This window comes from Oryzias melastigma, linkage group LG16, assembly GCF_002922805.2.
Source record: "Oryzias melastigma strain HK-1 linkage group LG16, ASM292280v2, whole genome shotgun sequence".
In the NCBI taxonomy this organism is placed as follows: Eukaryota; Metazoa; Chordata; class Actinopteri; order Beloniformes; family Adrianichthyidae; genus Oryzias; species Oryzias melastigma.
This window is the reverse complement of record NC_050527.1, coordinates 20,041,510-20,060,217: the sequence shown is the minus strand read 5'-3', so window position 1 is coordinate 20,060,217 and position 18,708 is coordinate 20,041,510. Positions and strand designations below refer to the sequence as shown.

Sequence of the window (18,708 nt, the reverse complement as noted above, 5' to 3'; positions counted from 1 at the left end):
TAGTGTAAGTTTTGATGATATTGACTTTTTTATTATTATGATCCACAGCAGTCACTGATGGTACCATATTAACCATATTGAAAACTCAGACAAAAAAACTCAAAAAGGTTCAAAAAGTCTTCAAAAGTCCTCAAAGAATAATTCTAAGTCCAAACAGAGATCAATGTGTAGTGCAAAAAAAATAAAATAAAAATACACTAAAGTGCTGTCTGAGTCTACTAATCCCAAAATCAATGTGTACTACAAATTTCCCAGAAGTCTTCACAAAAATTAGCGTGCATGGATCACGTAAGCAAAGAACAATTATGAACAAAAGAAAGTGTTAAAAAATGTTTTTAATAAAATATCCACATTGTCACCATCAGAACACATTTGAGTCATAAACGATGTAAAATGTTTGTATTGATTTGATTTTGCAGTGATATATATTAATGCGATTTTGACTTGTTGAATTAGTGACGTCCAGTCATCTGTCAATCAAACCCCCCAGACGTTCGACGTCAGACCCACAAACGCTTATTGAGCCATCTGATTGGTCAATTTATAACTCTAATAACTTCTGATAATGGCAACCCAGTGGTACTTCCTATATGGAACACGGAAGGAGGGGGGTTTGCTCAGTCCAGTAATTCTTATATACAGTCTATGGTGGGACCCTATGTATGGGACATGCTGCGGCTCATTCAGTTTTGAAGGGGAAATGGCGCCATCTGGTGGGCACATTCAGCCACTTAACAATGAAAATAGCATAATCGCTTTTTGAAAAACTATTGTTTTAACTATTAAAAAGTATAATTTTAACGTAACATTTTAACTTAGGCTTAATTACAGATCAACTTACGTCATCACCATATATATATATATAAAATAACAGGGCTGCACGGTGACGCAGTGGGTGAGTAACATACATAAATTGCTGGCTGAGTAACATATTCCCACAACCACCAACATTCTCTTTAAATATCATCTTATTTAGAATAGTATCGGAAAATAAATGGGAATAAATCTGCTTGAATATTATCCTCTGTCTGGCTAAATTTAATATACACAAATATAAATATATGAAGACTCACACAAAATCTAGAATATTTATAAACGAATTTAAGTTGTATCTAGAATCATTGAAACTCATTAAGAAACCAAAAATAAAAACAATATAGACTAAAAACGTGCATATCTATAGTTATGTGATCATTTGTTTTTTTCCTTACTTTTGCCAGAATACCAGAATTAATCAACTTAAACCGTAAATATCTTTCAATGTAAAAACTCTCCATAAAATATATTCGGTCAAAATTACACAAGTTAGAAATGAGCGCAAGATAACATCGGGCCATTAATAATAAAATAAAATGATCTGGAGGGCTGGATCCGGCCCCCGGGCCTTGACTTTGAAACGTGTGATTTACAAAGAGAGAAAAAAATAGAAAAAAGAAAAAAAAGCAGACGAGAAGTCATTCAGTTTGAACTAAAGTGAAGTTAAAGTTCAGCTCGACAGAAATAAAAAGGGAAACAATTATAAAGCTCTAAATTGATACGGACGGTGTCTAGTCTTTAGAAATGAATGACTAAAAGGCGCGCGCGCGCTAGCACGTGCCTGAGCCCGTCTCGTTGCCATGGTAACACACTCAAACTAGTCACAGCTCGTGTTTAGCGTTTGTCGAGATCTTTAACTTGACGCCAATGGATCCGTTTTAACGCAGGCGTCCGTCAGGAACACAACACAGGTAAGTCATGGATCGTTCCGCACGCGTCAACAGGAAGAAACGAAGAAAAGTGGAATAACAGCACTCCTCATGGTTCGAGAGAAGTATTAAAATGCGAACTTTAACGCTACCCCAACAAAGGATTTACTTGATTTTCAATATGTTATATTTTTCTGAGTGTTATGGTTAAAGTCTCATGTCCCAGGAATGAGTGAACCAAAGATCAAGTCAGTATCATTATTATTTTTTTTTAGGATTTTGTTTTTATATTTTCCATTATGTTACATAAACCACAGTTGAAAATAAGCTTAAATTGATCATCTGTTGTTATAATTTTGATCTTTTTTTATGAGAAACATTTAAATGTTTCCCTCCCGTCACGTTATCAGCTGGGATCTAAATCAGGAGTAAAACCCATTTGTGTCATTCTGAGCAGCAGGATGTCTTTGTCAGAGATCCAGAGTCTTCGAGTTGCAGCTGCTCTCGAACACTTTGCCCACCGCCTGCAGACGCTGGAGCACAGCATCTTACTAAAGATCAGTGTGGAGGTAGATGCAGCACCTGCACAGGTGAGCTCTCGACCCAAAATGAGACTGAAGAAGAATGCTGGGAATCTAAATCCTTGGTGTTCTGTAGGAGAGATCCAGTCTAATCAAGCTGGTGAAAGAGTGGTGAGTGTGAACCTGTTATTCTAGTCTTGTTTGAATTCACTGATGGCATTGTTGTAGAGCTGCCACAAAATATTATTATAATAGTCGACTAATCACCTATTATTTTTTCTGATTAGTCGACTAATCGGGTCATGCACAAACTGGATGTCAAGCACACATCTTAACTATCATTAGCTTTAAACTAACTAAAAACTAGATATATAGCATTACCTGAGATAATCCTAGTGTGAATGCTGTGAGATGAATTTTGCCGCTAAATATGCTGAAATTAATAGCTAAAAATGTTGAAGTTGATAGCTGAAATTGCTGGAGCTGATAGTTAAAATATTAGTTAAATGCCAAACTAGCCTAAAACACAGAAAAAATGTAAGTTAGCCAAGACAGCTAGCATGTAGCTTAAAAATAGCTAAACATCAAAATACCTTAAAAAACTGAAAAAGGCCTAAATTAGCCAAAACAGCTAGCATGTCAAAATTAGCCTAACACCAAAACAGCCTAAAAAAAAAAACTAACAAAAAAAGCCCAAATTGGCTAAAACAGCTAGAATGTAGCTGAAATATTAGCTAAGCTACAAAAGGAGAAAGAAAAAAACAGAGAAAAACCTGGAGTAGCCAAAGCAGCTAGCATGTCAATATTAGCCTAACACCAAAACAGCCTAAAAAACTAACATTTTTTTTTTTTTTGCTAAAACAACTACAGTGTAGCTGAAATATTGGCTAAGCTCCAAAATGGAGCAAAAAGAAAAAAAAACACAAAAAGAAAAGCCTAAATTAGCCAAAAAAGCATATCAATATTAGCCTAACACCAAAACAGCCTAGAAAACTAAAAAAAAGCCTAAATTAGCCAGAACAGCTACATGTAGCTCAAAAAAGCCCCACACCAAAATACCCACAAAAGAAAAGCCTAAATTAACCAAAACAGCTAACATAACTCATAAATAGCATAAAAAACTTGATAAATGTCAAAATAGTTGAAAAGGCTTGAATAATGACATTATAAATTTCAACTTTACTACACTCTGACTCCATATGTTGAGTATCGACTATTAAATTAGTCGTCGGCTATTTTAATAGTTGATTAGTCCTCTAATCGTGTCAGCTCTGCATTGTTGTGTTTTCTCTGTGCAGCAAACTGATGTCACAGGAGATTTCCCATCTGTGCCTGGAGGTGGAGCAGACACAAAGCTTCAGCTCTCTGCAGTTTTTCTCAGAGAAAATGTTTGTTTTTAAATATCATCTGAAATATTATATTACTTTAGGCCTGATCAGACTAAGCAATGTTTTTCTATGCAGACTCAAGAAAATTGAACTGGAGAACAGAAAATTGACTTTAATGAGACAACAACAACAAATACAAGAAAAAACTCAAGACATTAAAGTGAGAAACTACTGATGTTTGCCAGAGAATTGTTGGTTTTGAAAGAGGAAAATCCACTTCACTTATTTTGGTGACTCTCCGTCTTCATTTTAGAGACTGAAATTCCAGCTGAAAATGTTGGCATTAAAGGTCAGTGCGAAGAAGACTTTGAGTGAAGAGCAAAACCTCAAGTTACAGTATGAGCAGATCCAGGAGGAGGCGCTGCAGACGGGCTCTCTGCAGGAGGAGGAGCTGGAGGTGCATCATGAGATCTTCCTCTGCCTTATCATCACCTTCACTTTTGAATTATCTTTTGGTTTGTGTATTTTTCAGTTTGTAAAGAAACAGCTGGGGGAGGAGGAGCGCGCACACACAGAATCCCAGACGTTTCTGCTCCATCAGAACCAGGTCAGAACCATTGACTGTAAAAAATAGAGTTATACAGTCTATGGTCAGAACTGATGTCAGATCCAGTCACAGAGGATAGATCTCTGGACTGGAGCTCAGAATCAAATCTATTGGTACGGAATTTAACAAATGAGTGTTTAAAGTTTCCCGTTCTGTTTTGGTCATTTTTTATAGTTAAGATATAATACGACTCATTTAGCCAGAAGGTTCTTTTCCACTTTGACTCAAAAGTCAACAAAAACAAACATTTCCTTTTTTTGCAGTTTTAGTCCTTTTTCTCCAAACTCACCTTGCTGTATGTCATGTTTTTAGGAGATACTGCAAGTTTAATACTGTAAAACAAGAATACACAAAAGGTGAAACAAACAAAAAGTCCATTTACTGTAGTTAGTGCATGTTTGATGATTTCTAACTTTCCACTATCGTTCAAAAGTTTCACCCACACAATTTTGTGTTTTAGGCTTTTTTGTTTTGTTTTATTAGGCTATTTTCGAGTTTAGCTAATATTTCAGCTACATGCTAGCTGCTTTGGCTAACCTAAGGTGTTTTTTTTTTTTTTGTGGCTAATTTAGCTAATAAATTAGCTGGCTATCTGCTTCAGCGTTTTCAGCTAATAGCTTCAGTGATTCAGGTATCAGCTTCAGTGTCTTTACAAGCTAAATTCATCTTACAGCATTCACACTAACATTATCTCAGGTAATGCTGTATATTTAGTTCATAATTATGTTAAAAAGTTACAGTTTAAAGTTTTAAAAATACAGTTTTAGATTGTTCAATAAATGTTTATGCTGTTCGGCCCGTGACCTAAGGTGTGTTTTGGATTCTAGTCTCTTGTGTGACTGAGTTTGACACTCCTGCTTTAGGGTATGTTTTGCTCAATATTTCAAAAACTGTAAAGTGTATAAATACCAAAACTACAAGCAGTAATGTCCTAAACAAGCTGAACATTTTGATACCAAGATTGCGAAAATTGCTGAAAGTGTGCTGGAATTTTACGGCACGTAAACTCACACATTTTCCTAAAGAAACTGTTGATCCTACAGGAAGAGTTCATTAATATTGATATATTTGATGTTTTAATTGAAGGAAGAATAACCGGAATCACATGAGCTAATGTTACTAGTGCAGCTCATTTTTGTGTTATCTCTGTGCAGGAGGTGCAGAAGGAGCTGCACATGCGGGAGGAGCAGACGCAGCAGAAGCTGAATGAGAAGAAGCAGCAGCTTTATGATGTGTGCAGAAAAAAAACACTGGCCTTAGATAAACTGATGGAGATGAGGAGACAGGTGAGCCTGCTGTGTTGCAGCAGCAGCAGCAGCACAAACCTCTCCTAAACAAGCGTTGGTCTGCTGCTTTCAGTTCAGGGAGATGGAACAGCTGGTCACGGAGGACAAGAAGGAGCAGCAGAGGCTGCAGGAAGAGCAGGAAAGAGTCACTGCTGCTACCAAGGTAACAAACCCAGTGAGAGTGCAAAATTCTGGATCCTCAGCGATGCGTTTCTGCTGACTCTGAACTGCTCCAGCTCCAGGCCTGGTGGAGGGGGTGCACAGTCCGCCGAGGCCTGGGCCCCTTCAGGAAAACGGAAGACAGCGGGAAGGACAAGAAGAAGAAGAAGAAAGGAAAGAAGAAGTGACTTTTCTCCAATTCCTCTTTTACTCAGATGTCATTATTCACGTATTGACCAAGAAAGAAAAATTCGTCTTTATTGTAAAAACCTCATGTGTGTCAATAACAAAAACATCCAATAAAAATACATTAAAAAACATAAATATCAACATGTACCACAATATTCAATTAAAAACAGTTAACAAGAATTGTTACTAACAATTACAAAGATAATTAAAACACTTGAATAAATAGCAGAATTTAATCTATCGTTTCTGACCATAGGCCATACAAGTCCTCAGAAGTGTTCCCAGATATAAGAGACATAAAAAATAAACTTTTGAGTATTCTTGACGTAACATTTCCAGCTGATCCTGCAGCTGGAGGGGAACATACACAGATACACAGAAAACCCAGTTTTGAGAAATACTTTGAGGAAAGTGTCTTTGTGGAGAGGCAGACCTGTTTGTCAGCTCAAGTCACAAGTCACAAAAAACACAGTAGGGATGACTGACGTCAGAAGAAGCAGAACTGAAACGGGCCTTCATAAGCTCCACAGATCAAGAATAAAAAAGTTCACGATCATACATGTAAAAGGAAGTTTCAGAAAAATAAAAAATAAAATAAATAAAATAACTGATAATACTCAAGACATTCATAATGAGTTTTTTGTCCAGATTTCTGAAGATGAACAGTGTTTCTGAGCATGTGAGCAGAGTCCAACCTTCCTCTTGTTTCAGTCTGAAGCTGGACTCGTTTCAGTCTGAAGCTGGACTCGTCTTAGTTTGAAGGTCGTTTCAGTCTGAAGCTGTTTCAGTCTGAAGCTGGACTCGTCTTAGTTTGAAGCTTGTTTCAGTCTGAAGCTCGTTTCAGTTTGAAGCTGGACTCGTTTCAGTCTGAAGCTCGTTTCAGTCTGAAGCTGGACTCGTCTCAGTTTGAAGCTCGTTTCAGTCTGAAACTTGTTTCAGTTTGAAGCTGGACTCGTCTTAGTTTGAAGCTCGTTTCAGTCTGAAGCTCGTTTCAGTCTGAAGCTGGTCTCGTCTCAGTCTGAAGCTGGGCTCGTTTCAATGTGCATGTGGTTGTTGTCTCCGATGATGACACAGTTGAGGTGTGAGCTTTCGATGCTGATGTTGAGCTGCTCTTGTGGTGATGCAGAAGCACAGGCCGGAGGAGGAGGAGGAGGAGGAGGAGGAAGGCTCTGTGTTTCGACTTGCTCTTTCTGTCTGCAGCTGCACTTCAGCTGAGCTGCAACAGGAAGCAAGTTAGATTGTAGACAAATGTAGAAGACAGGCGTAGAAAAAAACAACATTTGAGAGTCTCATAAGCAGAGCAGGTTTGGCTGTGACTGACCATGCTTTTGGAGCTCCGCCTCCTGCATCAGAGGCTGGCGCTCTGCCGCTGCAGACGGACAGGAATCCCCAATGACGCAGTCGATGAGGGTGGAGTTGCTGATGTTGACTATCAGGATGGTGGGTGGGACACTCTGAACTGACTGGGAGTGGTCTAAAGTGAAAATGAAAGAGAGTCTAAATGTAGGAAGTTTGAAGGTGACATCACGGCAGAAGTTGTTAAAGTTCCTGATTGATTTGATTTCAGCACTTTTACAGATGCAGTAAATCCACTTACAATAACTTGTGTTTTATTAGAAGTTATGTCTTAGATTAGGATGTCAATCTCAGTTATTATGTCATCATAAATGATTTATTACCTTGTTTCTTTACCCCTGGTTCCAGCTGATGGGTTTGAGCTACAAACAAACATGTGACGGGTGAAAAACCAAACAGGAAGAAGAATCTCAAAAGGACTTTCATTAGGTTTTTCATAAGAAAACGTAAATAAAACCACACTGAGGCGCTCTTACCTGAGCAGCATGAGATGTTTCCACAGGGCAGAGGCTGAAGGGGCAGGCAGAAGAGCTGGCAGGTCCTCTGGGCAAAGGTCTGCATCCGAGCCACAACCTTCTGCACTGCCGAAGCTCTGGGTGGAACCACCTGCAGCAGGAAGAGATTCTAGTTACTGATTCATATGAAGATGTTCAAAACAATCAGGAGCAGCAGAAGGAACAAATCAAAAATCTGAAAATATATAAAGACCATTTAGTGAAATAAAATAAAAGCACAATAAAAGTTGTGAGGTATTTAATCGAAGAGCTTAAATAAATCTAAATGGGAACATTTTATATTTTAATATCATTCATTAATGTGACAGTTCAACTTTAGGAACTTGCTGATTGAATATTGCATCATGCAAATCAATGCGTGATCAGAGTCTACATAGCAGGAAGAGACAGGGGGGGCTGGACCACTTCCGGATGACTTCATCTATTTAACTCGTATTATTTTGCATGGATTGAGTGGATTTCTTTAGAACACAAAGCAGAGAGTTCACAGTGACTAGAGGACTAAAGTCTGTCTCAGGTGAGGCCTTACCTGAGTGATGAGAAACTTCTTCATGGTTGACAGAGCGTCTGAGGTGTCCATCACCCGACTGCTGAGCTCGCGCCTCTTCCCTCCCCTTTAATGAGCAGTTTGAGCACCGACTGTATATATACTTCTCTATAAACGACCCACGAGGGAAACCCCGGGCGCATGCGCACTCGGAGCCGTGGTTTCCGTCAGGTGCAGAGCTCCTCCTCGAGTGTCTCGTGACAAACAAAAATGTTACCGTCCTGTTAGGGAAATGGGTGATGACTGAAAGACTGAAAGACACCACAGTTTTTGAAATTAAAGTCCTCTGACTGTCGGCACATGCAACGTTCACTGCACCTCGGAAATGTTACCTTCAGTTGGGAATCAAAATAAAACGTAAATATTTGCTATAAGTTGGTTAGCGTCGAAAAAATAAAATGGAAGCATTTTTTTCACTTGTCTCCATATGACTGACACACTCACACTCTTTCAGTTTGAGCAACCAACTCCAATAACACAAGTACTGAAATGACTCACAATTTACAACAAGCAGGAAGTCTAAGAGTGAGCCACAAACAAACAGATTTTCTGCTTTCTCAACATTTTCTGATAGTTCCAGTCAAAAGTTCAAAATATAATCAATGTATTTGTGTTAAAAATAATCTTTAACTTTTCAACCTTTAACACAATCAACATAATTCCAGTAGATTTTGAAGGAGAAAAGCGGCTTTTACATGCTAAAAAATGCACAGAGAGGATCAGGAGAATCACTCTAGTGTGAATGATTACTAAACATTCACACAGTTGTACCAGAAGTCCTATCCGGTTCTGATGAAAGAATCTGAAAATCCAACGGATTAAAGTTGCTCTGTATTAAAATTGTAAGAAAAGTCAGTAACAATCTCACATTATGAGCCATACTTGGGGTTTGGCGTGATGACATTCGGCCCATGAGCATGGTTTTTGGACTCTTCGTGGGTGTCAGGATTAGAGACAAGCCTCTCCAGGAAAAACCCAGCCTTCCTGTAACGTTTGAGTTACTGTAAAGCTTTGGATCTTCATGTCTACTTGTTTGGAGACCGGTTTATATCTGCAGACTTTTCTGTGCAGCTTTCTCTGAGTGTGTTCTCCATGAACCTGATCGGAGGCTACAGTGTTCAGAAGCAAATATTGATATTTTATTGGTCACTTCAACACCTGCGCTTTCCGCTTCCTGCAATGTCAGTGAAGCAATCCTGGCCAAGCGGGAATGGGAGCAGCTGTAATGATAGGTTATATAGCTGTCGTGTTTCGGGTCATTCTCTTCAAGAATCAACAAGAATGAAACTTCCTGTTCCTTCTCTTATCACGGAGAAAATATCTGCAGGAGTGGAGACACCACTGATGCAAACTCCTACAGGAGTAATGTACACCATTCAACAGAAAAAAACTATATTTTAAGAACTATTGAACATTTAGTGTTGGTTAATATCAAATAAAATGTGAAAAAAATTCAGGATTGTGGAAAAACGGTCTTAAGATAATTTTTTTGTGTTGTTTTCGGTAGAAAACTAACAGCATTTCATTAACCCTTTAGCTACCAGATTAAATTCAAACATTTAAAATGTGTAAAATCGTATTGCTTTGGGTGAGTAACATCCACAACCAATGTTTTCATAAAATGTTTTCATAAAATGTTTTCATAAAATGTTTTCCAAATGTGTCCGGTTGATGAGGCAGTTAAAGGGTTAAAAGCATTTTACACAACTATAGAAGTGTGTGGGCATACACTTTATTACCTGTAAATAACTAACTGAACAGAACAAATCCTGATTTGAAATATTTTGACTTACAGCTCAAATGGTCCTCATAAATTTACAGTCAAACGGTAGAACCCACAGCTGGGACCACACAAAAGAGAAGTTAAAAACTGTGAGAAAGTTCAGATTTAACTTTAGCTAAGAATTTGTGTCATAAACAATATGAAAACCCTCCTGTGTAGCTGATTCCAACCTTTACATTAAGAATTATTTCATTTTCATTAAAAAATATATTTTTTAATATTACCTTATGTTAAAGGGTTTCAGTCATTGGTGTTTTTCAAACATTCAACATAATGCAACAAAATAAACAAGGTCAAAAAAGCTTTTTAAATGACTGACCTCTGTTTTTAAACAAAGATAAATAAACTTTAAAAGTGTTGTGATCAATGCATGTGAAAGGCTTACACATGTACTTGTCTTTTACCGTAAATTTATATATTATTTTAATCGACCGAGTGACTATTGAAGACAGAATATAACAAAATACTCACAAATTATTTTTTTAAGTTAAACTGAGGTAGAGTTTTGTGTTTAACGCGTTTTTTTTTTTGGTTCAAACTTTTAAATAATTGAAGACCAAATGAAATAAAATTACGCAAACAAAGAAAAGGAAAACAAAATAAATATTTTTATGAAATGTTCAAGTGTCAAACTAACTTTACATTTTTAACATACATTAGTTTCCTCATACATTTTATATAAAGAAAACAATTAAAATTTTAATATTTTGAAATTCTGTTAACATATTGTGTATGACATATTTATAATTATAATATTATTATAATTATAAATATGATGATGATGATTATTATTACACATGTGTTTAGATATATCTTAAGAATTGTATGTTTATTTAGGTCCAACCAAAAATAATTCGAGGACCTGAATTTATCTACCAGAGACTTTTTACTGACTGTAAGTGTCTGAGTTCCGAGGTGCACGTGAAGGCAGCACGGCGTCAGTGACGCAGCCAGCTCGGAAAGCACGCGCTGCTTCCTGGATCCAGGCAGGCAGGCGACTGAGTACACTTTCGGTGGCGCGCTTGGGCCCGAGGGGTACGCGCAGGAGGTCCGAGCGTGTTTTGGAGGCTCGCTGCGGTGACGTGCGGGACTGACAGCCGCTTTCATCGATGAGAGGAGGCCGCGGGGGCCGGAGCGCGGCGGGTCTTCAGGGTTCTTCCGCTGCTCCACGGAGAGGTACGTGTCCAGTCCACCTTCACTGAGTGTGGGACTGGAGGGTGGATCATGCTGGAGCAGGAGTGATGAGACCTCAGTGTGATCCTCTGACCTGAATGCCTGAGCTCCCACTCCCAGATGATCGTCCACATCTCCAGCGAGGATGCAGCCCCCTCCTTGTTTTGGGGAGGCTGGAGACCTCCATGCGTCAGGGCTGCAGCTGTTGGCGCACAGGAGACCACCAAAATCTCTGATGATCATCTGGGATCTGCTGTGATCATTGTGCAGCCCGGGCTCTAACAGGAACAGCTGGATGCTGCATGGAGGGCTGTAATTTTCCAGCCGACAGGACCGAACCTGAGTGAGGATGAGCTTCAGCTCGCCCGCCTGACAGCTGGAGGATCAGCCATGACTGCGCAGAAACCGAGCTGCTGCTGCCGGGAGCTGAGAGGCTGACCCTGTTCTGTGTCCAGCCGCTGTCATCCACAGGATTAAATCCAAATCCCAGATTATGGCGTTATTGTTGCTTTCACTTGGACCGAGTCAAAAGTCTGATTGTTTGTTTGTGGAAGAGTCTGCTGACGTTTGTTCTGCATGAGAGCAAATGTATTTATACCCTCCTGCGTGCCTTGCATAGTGTCAGGGAGCAGGTAATATTTCGCTTACAGCCCAAAATATCCTGTTTGTCTTCTCTCTGCTGCCTCTATGAGCTGGCATTTTGTTTTCCAGAGGTTGAGGGTGAAATCCCATCAGCCCTTCTGACTGACCGGGCTTCTGATCAGAACTGTTTGGAGACAAATCCAAAGGATTTCTACATCTACCCAGTCAGCAAGACCAAGAGGGCCCTGTGTGGTTTAAAAGTAGGCAGAAATGTTGGACCCGATTGGGTTTGTCCATAGTTCCTGTGGTGGCCCACATGTGTTAGCCCACACTGACTAAAGCTAGCCAGCTGCCCGGTGGACAGCGTAGTGTGCTAGCAAGCTCCACTGTATCAAGCTAGCGAGCTCCACTGTGGCATGCTAGCGAGCTACACCGTATCAAGCTAGCAAGCTCCGCCCTATTGAGCTAGCAAGCTCCACTGTAGCATAGTAGCGAGCTCCGCTGTGTTGGGCTATTGAACTGCGCTGCGTCGAGCTAGCGAGCACCTCTGTAGCAAGCTAGCAAGCTTTGCTCTGTTGAGCTAGCGAGCTCCTCTGTAAAATGCTGGTGAGCTCTGCTGTAGCATGTTATTGAGCTCCGGTGTTGGGTGCTAGCGAGTTCATTTGTAGTATGCTAGCAAGCTGATTTTTAGCATGCTAGTGAGTTCCACTGTAGCATGTTAACAAGTTCTGCTGTAGCAAGCTAGCAAGCTCCGTCCTATTGAGCTAGCGAACTCTGCTGTAGCATGTTGACGAGGTCCTCTGTAACTTTCTATTGAGCTCCTCTGTAGCATACTAGCGAGCTCCGCTGTAACATACTAGCAAGCTCCTCTGTAGCATGCTAGCGAACTCCTCTGTAGCATGCTAGCGAGCTCCTCTGCAGCATGCTAGCTAGCTCCTCTGCAGCATGCTAGCAAGCTCCTTTGTAGCATGCTAGCCAGCTCCTTTGTAGCATGCTAGCCAGCTCTGCTGTAGCATGCTAACTAGCTCCTCTGCAGCATGCTAGCAAGCTCCTCTGTAGCATACTAGCGAGCTCCTCTGTAGCATACTAGCGAGCTCCTCTGTAGCATGCTAGCGAGGTCCTCTGTAGCATGCTAGTTAGCTCCTCTGCAGCATGCTAGCAAGCTCCTCTGTAGCATACTAGCGAGCTCCTCTGTAGCATGCTAGCTAGCTCCTCTGCAGCATGCTAGCAAGCTCCTTTGTAGCATACTAGCGAGCTCCTCTGTAGCATGCTAGCGAGCTCCTCTGTAGCATGCTAGTTAGCTCCTCTGCAGCATGCTAGTTAGCTCCTCTGCAGCATGCTAGCAAGCTCCTCTGTAGCATACTAGCGAGCTCCTCTGTAGCATACTAGCGAGCTCCTCTGTAGCATACTAGCGAGCTCCTCTGTAGCATGCTAGCTAGCTCCTCTGCATCATGCTAGCAAGCTCCTTTGTAGCATGCTAGCCAGCTCCTTTGTAGCATGCTAGCCAGCTCCTTTGTAGCATGCTAGCCAGCTCCTTTGTAGCATGCTAGCCAGCTCTGCTGTAGCAGACTACCCACTGAATCCTCACTTAAGCCAATGTGGGCAAACACATGTGGGGCCACCACAGAAACTGTAGACAAACCCAATGGGGTCCAACATTTCTGCCCACTTTTAAACCATATGGGGCCCTCTTGGCTTTACTGACTGGGAACAAACATAACTTTAAGGAACACTCTGCCCTGTTTATAGTTTGAAGGCAAACCAATTATGCTTATGCCATCAAATCCTCCATTTCATGTGTGTTCCATCTCCAGCAGGCCTGGATCTAACATCCCCATTATGGGGTGCTGGTAGAGTATTAAGGGATGTGCTGAGAGTTTGGGGTGTCATATAGAAAACCGTCATATTAGTTCATCAATCCATATCCATGTCTTATTAGTTTGAATACTCTTCCTGACACTACCCTCTGCATTTTACCGGGACATGCACAGGCAGGACACTGGCTTGAGCCCTGTTGAGGATTTCTTTTTCTTAGGATTTTTATTTCCTTTGGCTAGAAGGAGAGTGTGTAAACAGAGAGCTCTCAGCAATGGGGGAAGCTATTTTTTCCTTTTCCTGTCAGTTTGTCTGATCATCTTTACATGTTTTGTCTAGTATGTTACAATGATGTTATAGTGATTCTCCTGCTCCTTCCTGAACATTTTTTGGCACCTAAAAACTCAATCACACTTTCAGCGATTTCAGCAATCTTGGTATCAAATTATTCAGCTCGTTCAAGACAGTACTACTTCTACTGGTTGTATTCATAAAGTATTGAGTAAAATATTCTCCAGGCTAACGTTTTGACTCATTTCTTACTAGTTTATTAGGCTACTTTTAGCTAAGGAACAGACTAACATTTTTGGAAATTTTTTTACCTACTGAGGTTTGTTAGGCTACTTTTGAGTTGAGCTAATATTTTAGCAATAGGCTAACATTTTTGATTATTTTTACTGAGAATTTTTTTGACTATTTTGGAGTTGAGCTAATATTCTAGCAATGTGCTAGCTTTTTTAGGCTAATTTGGCATCTACCGGTACTTAGGTTTTATCTTTGCAAATTTGGCATGTATGGAGAATTTTTTAAGCAAATGCGCTAATTTATTTTCATAAATTTAGGCGAACTTCAGCGCTCTTTTATTATTCTGTAGCAAAATTTCAAGTCTTTTAGAAAAATTTGCATTCTGCAAAAAAGCTTTTGGATTTTCAGCAAATCCCTTCAGCAATTAGAGTAAACTGCCTAAGCATTTTCAGCAACCAGATTTAGCACAAAGCATTTACGTTAGCATTATTGAGGGTAATGCAACTTTTAGAGTTCCTTTATAAAGGTCAAACAAATAGCAGTTTGAAGACATTTTTTGTTCTGATTTCTTAACGTTCTTGGTAGGATGTGACACAATGAGACAATCTGTTCTTGAAGCTCGCTCTCAGGAGCTGTGTTGAACTGCCAACATGACATTCCTGAACGGAGAGACAACAAAGCAGGCCTGTGCAGGGAGGAGAGATCATTAAGAGCAGCACTTAGAGGAAGATCTGACAGTTTCCAGACGGTTCTGAAGCCACAAGAAGAGAAAAACAAGTCTCGTTTTTGCTTTTAGGAACATGGACACTCGGCATCCCGACTGAGAGCCTAGTCGCAGCCTGATTCCTCTCCCTTTGCTGCCCCCGCCCCACCATGGCTGGCAGGAGTCCCCCACAGCACCGGGACGCCCAGGAGCTGGTGACGAATGAGGGTGGAGCCGGCCCCCAGTGCGGCGCTGAGGTTTTCTGCAAGCTGTGCTTGAGCCAGCGTCCAGCTGCTGCAGCCAAGGAGCTGCAGAGCTGCAAGTGCAGGTTCTGCAGCGCGGTGGGTAATCTGCTGCTGCCAGCCTGTTTTTACTCTCTGAGGTTTCCAGCTTGACTCAGCTCACAAACTCTCAATTATCAATAATGAGATTGTTTGTGCCGCCTCCAATGACTTCAGTGTACAACCCTAAAATAGAGGCTGTTCTGATTGTTATTTTCCAAACTAGTGAAATAACGTGTCTTTCCCTCACATTCAGGCTTTTCTTCTTTTAGCTGGAAGTTTTAGATGAACAATCACTGATGAGCGTCATGGAGATGACTCCCTCTGTCGCAGGTTTCATTTTCACTTCTGTCTTTTTCAAGGAGAAAAGTGACTCTCAGATTCTTCCTCTTTTGTTCCTCAAACTGTCTGTCCTTGTGCAACAGCTGCTCAGTTCCTCAACATTTCCAGATTTCATAGTTGAGGGAACATGTGAGTTTTGACATGCTAGAGCTGCTCACGCCTTCACAGTCCCTTCATCCTCTGATCCTCGGAGTGTTTTTCAGGAAGACTGGAGTTTCCTTTATTTCTGTCTCTCCAGTGTCTGCAGCAGTACGTTGAGTTGGCGATAAAGGAGGGTGGGGGAGCCCCCATCACCTGCCCTGATATGGCCTGCCAGAAGAGCGGCGTTCTGCTGGACTCAGAGGTACGCTCTGCTCCCACGCCGCCACACGAGACACTGAAGGGAAATCCTGAAGACGTCTGCAGTCAGCAGCTTTCTGCTCTGATCTTGGAGTATTCCCACAAGTCTGCGTGTTTCACATCCTGCGTGCTTTCAGAGAAAAGAGGAAATGTTATTTTAATCCTTGTTTTTGAAGCCTTTGTGTGGTTACTGGAATGAGTGTTGAGTAAATGTAGATGTGTGAAGCTGTAATGCTGAATTCATGAGGATTTTTAATTTAAAATATCACTTGGAAGAAGCCTCTCATTTGTCATTCTGGAGGGACAAGTTGCTTTTTGTGGATGAAGAATAGTTTAAAAAAGAAATAGGGCTGTGAACATTAGCACATTAACGCACACGTTTAATAATAAAAAAATTAACCCGTTAATATGTATTAATGCAAATTAATCATAGAAACAGTCCTTCACTTTAACTCAGCGGTTCAGGCTTCCACGGCGTGCATTAAAACATTTCGTCGGGTTTTATCCCGCTTATACCATAGTCACTTACAAAATAAATAAATATTCAATTGGTTTTTAGTACTTTATTCTTGCTATTGTTTGTGGTTTAGATCACTTTTCACAAAAAGCTGATTATTTAATCCATGGTCCCGTGCCCCATTGTACAAATATGTTTTACCTGGTAAAACATTGCGATTAATAGTGATTAATCCCCAAATGAAAGTGCGATTAATCAAATGTTTTTGTAATTGATTGACAGCATTAATTAAAAATAAATGTTCTAAATTTAGGGTTTTGTGTATGATTTCATATTGTGATTACTCGCAGATAATAAGTGACTAAAAAAAATAAAAATGTTGAGATTAATCGCGATTAATTCTTTCCAGGTTTGCAATTAATGAGTTAATTTTTTTAATCGATTCCTGGCCCTTAAAAAAATGAACTTCTAAATGTTTTGAATCCCGATTTAGTTTTTTTTTTTTTTAAAGATTACTTTTATTTAAAGTTCAACTCCAACTATATTTTGATCTTTTGTAAAATTTGAATGATAATTTTTCCGCTTTTAGATAAAATCAAAAACTGTTGTGGGCGGGACTTTTGGCGCAGAATTTAACCTCTGCTAATATCCCATCATCCCTTTGTTTGCACCCTCTCCCTCTAGATTACAGCCCATCATAACCCCACGGTAACATTAGCGTAGCAAAAATAAAAAATAAAAATATCATTTCTATCCGGCTGTATAGTTTAGATCCAGATTCCAGCTCAGATGAGGAAAACAAAGACGTTCATGGATCTATTGGTCTGCATCAGAATCTCGATCATTTCGGTTGCCACATCACAAACTCGAGCTTTTTCAAACAGCATTTTTTCATCTGCTCCTGATTCCAACACGGTTGCAATACGGAAATATTGAGACACAATTTTCATCTTAAATTCGTTATAAATGTGCTCCATTTTGAGAAAAATGCTACAAAAAACATGTTAAAAACACCATTTTCATTGGAGTTGGACTCTTTAGCACCTGGGGCGTCGTCAGTGACGCTTAAACAAAAAATCTTTAACACAATATAACTTTTCAACCGTTAACGTGATAATTCCAGTAGATTTTGAAGGAAAAAAGCCGCTTTTTTCCTTCAAAATCTACTGGAATTATTATGTTAACGATTAAAAAATTATAGCCAATCAAAGAACATAAACACTAGAGCTCCAGTGTTAAAGGGTTAAGTTGATAAACCTTCCATAGCTGTTGGCTTGAAGCCCTACATACATATTAATTGGGCTTTATATGGTTTATTGAAGCTTTTCTAAATCCCATAATGCACTCTGTCTGACTTCAGGTTGCCAGTCTGGCTGCTGCCGATCAGGCGAGCCTTTATCAGCGGCTGAAGTTTGAGAGAGGTGAGTCATCATGAACGCTGCAGGTATGAGTCTGTCGGTGAGCTTCCCGGTCGGTTTGGGTAAACCCTAAAGTGTATAGTAAATATGACAAACAAAACTCAAATCCAGAAGTCAAGCCTGTTTCTATTTTGGCAAATTAGCAGCATAGCAACTATCTTTGTAAAGCAGATGCACATTGTAATCGTTAAAATATTTCTATTGGCAAGTGAAGAAAGATTGTAAAGTCAGTATGTATTATTGTTGGAAGTATGAAACAGTTCAAAGTACAGGCTTTTACTGCAGGTTTCCTGCTGTTGTTATTTTTCACAACCAGTTTCCTTGCTGCTGCAACAGTGTTTAAAGAAGCTGAGCTAACATCACTGTTGAGCTTTTAGTTTAATGTAAGTGTGAAAAGTACCGTAAAGATTCAGTTCTGTGTCTGTTAAGCTCATTCTTATGAATTTATGTAACTTTTTGCACTAATTTCTGAGTGAAAATGCAGAAGCCGCTTTTTTTTAAGTGTGTTGTACCTTTCTGCAGTAAGACAGATTACTGACAGCTGGAGAAAGGTAGTTTTCTCCCAGGAGCAAATTTTATCCCAAATTCAGCTCAAGCATTGCTATAAAGCTCACGTCAAAGTCACGGCACAAGGGCCGGATCCGGCCCTCCAGGTAATTCTATCCGGCCCTCCAGATCATTTTATCTTATTGTTATTAATGACCCAATGTTATCTTACACTTATTACTAACTTGTATAGTTTTGACTAAATATATTTTTATGGAGAGTAAAATATTGAAAGTTATTTAAGGTTTAAGTTTATTTATTCTGGAATAATATTCCTGTCTTTTTATTATTCGCATGTATGTTAAAACGTTACAGTTTTAGAGTTTAAAAAATTGGTATTCTGTGAAATTTTTGGACTATTTTGCCATTTACTAAGATTTTTTTAGGCTAATTTGGAGTTTAGCTAATATTTATGCTACATGCTAGCTGTTTTGTACGACGGAGTATTAGGGCCACTTCATAAAGAAAAAATTTTTTTTAAATTACGATTTTAAATCTCTTAAATTTGCGAGAAAAGAACTTGTAATATTACTTTTTTTTTTTTTTTTTTT

At 39.7% G+C, this 18,708-nt stretch overlaps 3 protein-coding genes across 3 annotated transcripts in view; 2 read left to right on the top strand and 1 right to left on the bottom strand.

Annotated features, from left to right (window-relative positions):
• Positions 1-1,572: 1,572 nt before the first annotated feature.
• iqcg (IQ motif containing G) lies at positions 1,573-5,916 on the top strand. The gene is made up of 10 exons (XM_024268326.2): positions 1,573-1,727; positions 2,143-2,275; positions 2,343-2,377; positions 3,505-3,594; positions 3,670-3,754; positions 3,848-3,991; positions 4,067-4,141; positions 5,296-5,427; positions 5,501-5,590; positions 5,664-5,916. The coding sequence occupies exons 2-10, from the start codon at positions 2,147-2,149 to the stop codon at positions 5,772-5,774; spliced, it is 891 nt and encodes a 296-aa protein (XP_024124094.1). The 5' UTR covers positions 1,573-1,727; positions 2,143-2,146; the 3' UTR covers positions 5,775-5,916.
• Positions 5,917-6,503: 587 nt separating this feature from the next.
• Positions 6,504-8,678, bottom strand: LOC112144024. Its single transcript, XM_024268328.2, has 5 exons — positions 8,176-8,678; positions 7,608-7,737; positions 7,455-7,493; positions 7,097-7,249; positions 6,504-6,991 (listed from the first exon to the last, which is right to left on the bottom strand). The coding sequence occupies exons 1-5, from the start codon at positions 8,224-8,226 to the stop codon at positions 6,789-6,791; spliced, it is 576 nt and encodes a 191-aa protein (XP_024124096.1). The 5' UTR covers positions 8,227-8,678; the 3' UTR covers positions 6,504-6,788.
• A 2,174-nt stretch (positions 8,679-10,852) lies between these two features.
• Positions 10,853-18,708, top strand: part of rnf144b (ring finger protein 144B) — a 16,073-nt gene continuing 8,217 nt past the window's right edge. The window contains exons 1-4 of the mRNA XM_024268146.2: positions 10,853-11,152; positions 14,868-15,115; positions 15,636-15,740; positions 17,554-17,614. Of these exons, the coding sequence (XP_024123914.1) occupies positions 14,945-15,115; positions 15,636-15,740; positions 17,554-17,614 (337 nt within the window). The 5' untranslated portion in view covers positions 10,853-11,152; positions 14,868-14,944. The remainder of the gene's footprint in view (positions 11,153-14,867; positions 15,116-15,635; positions 15,741-17,553; positions 17,615-18,708) is intronic.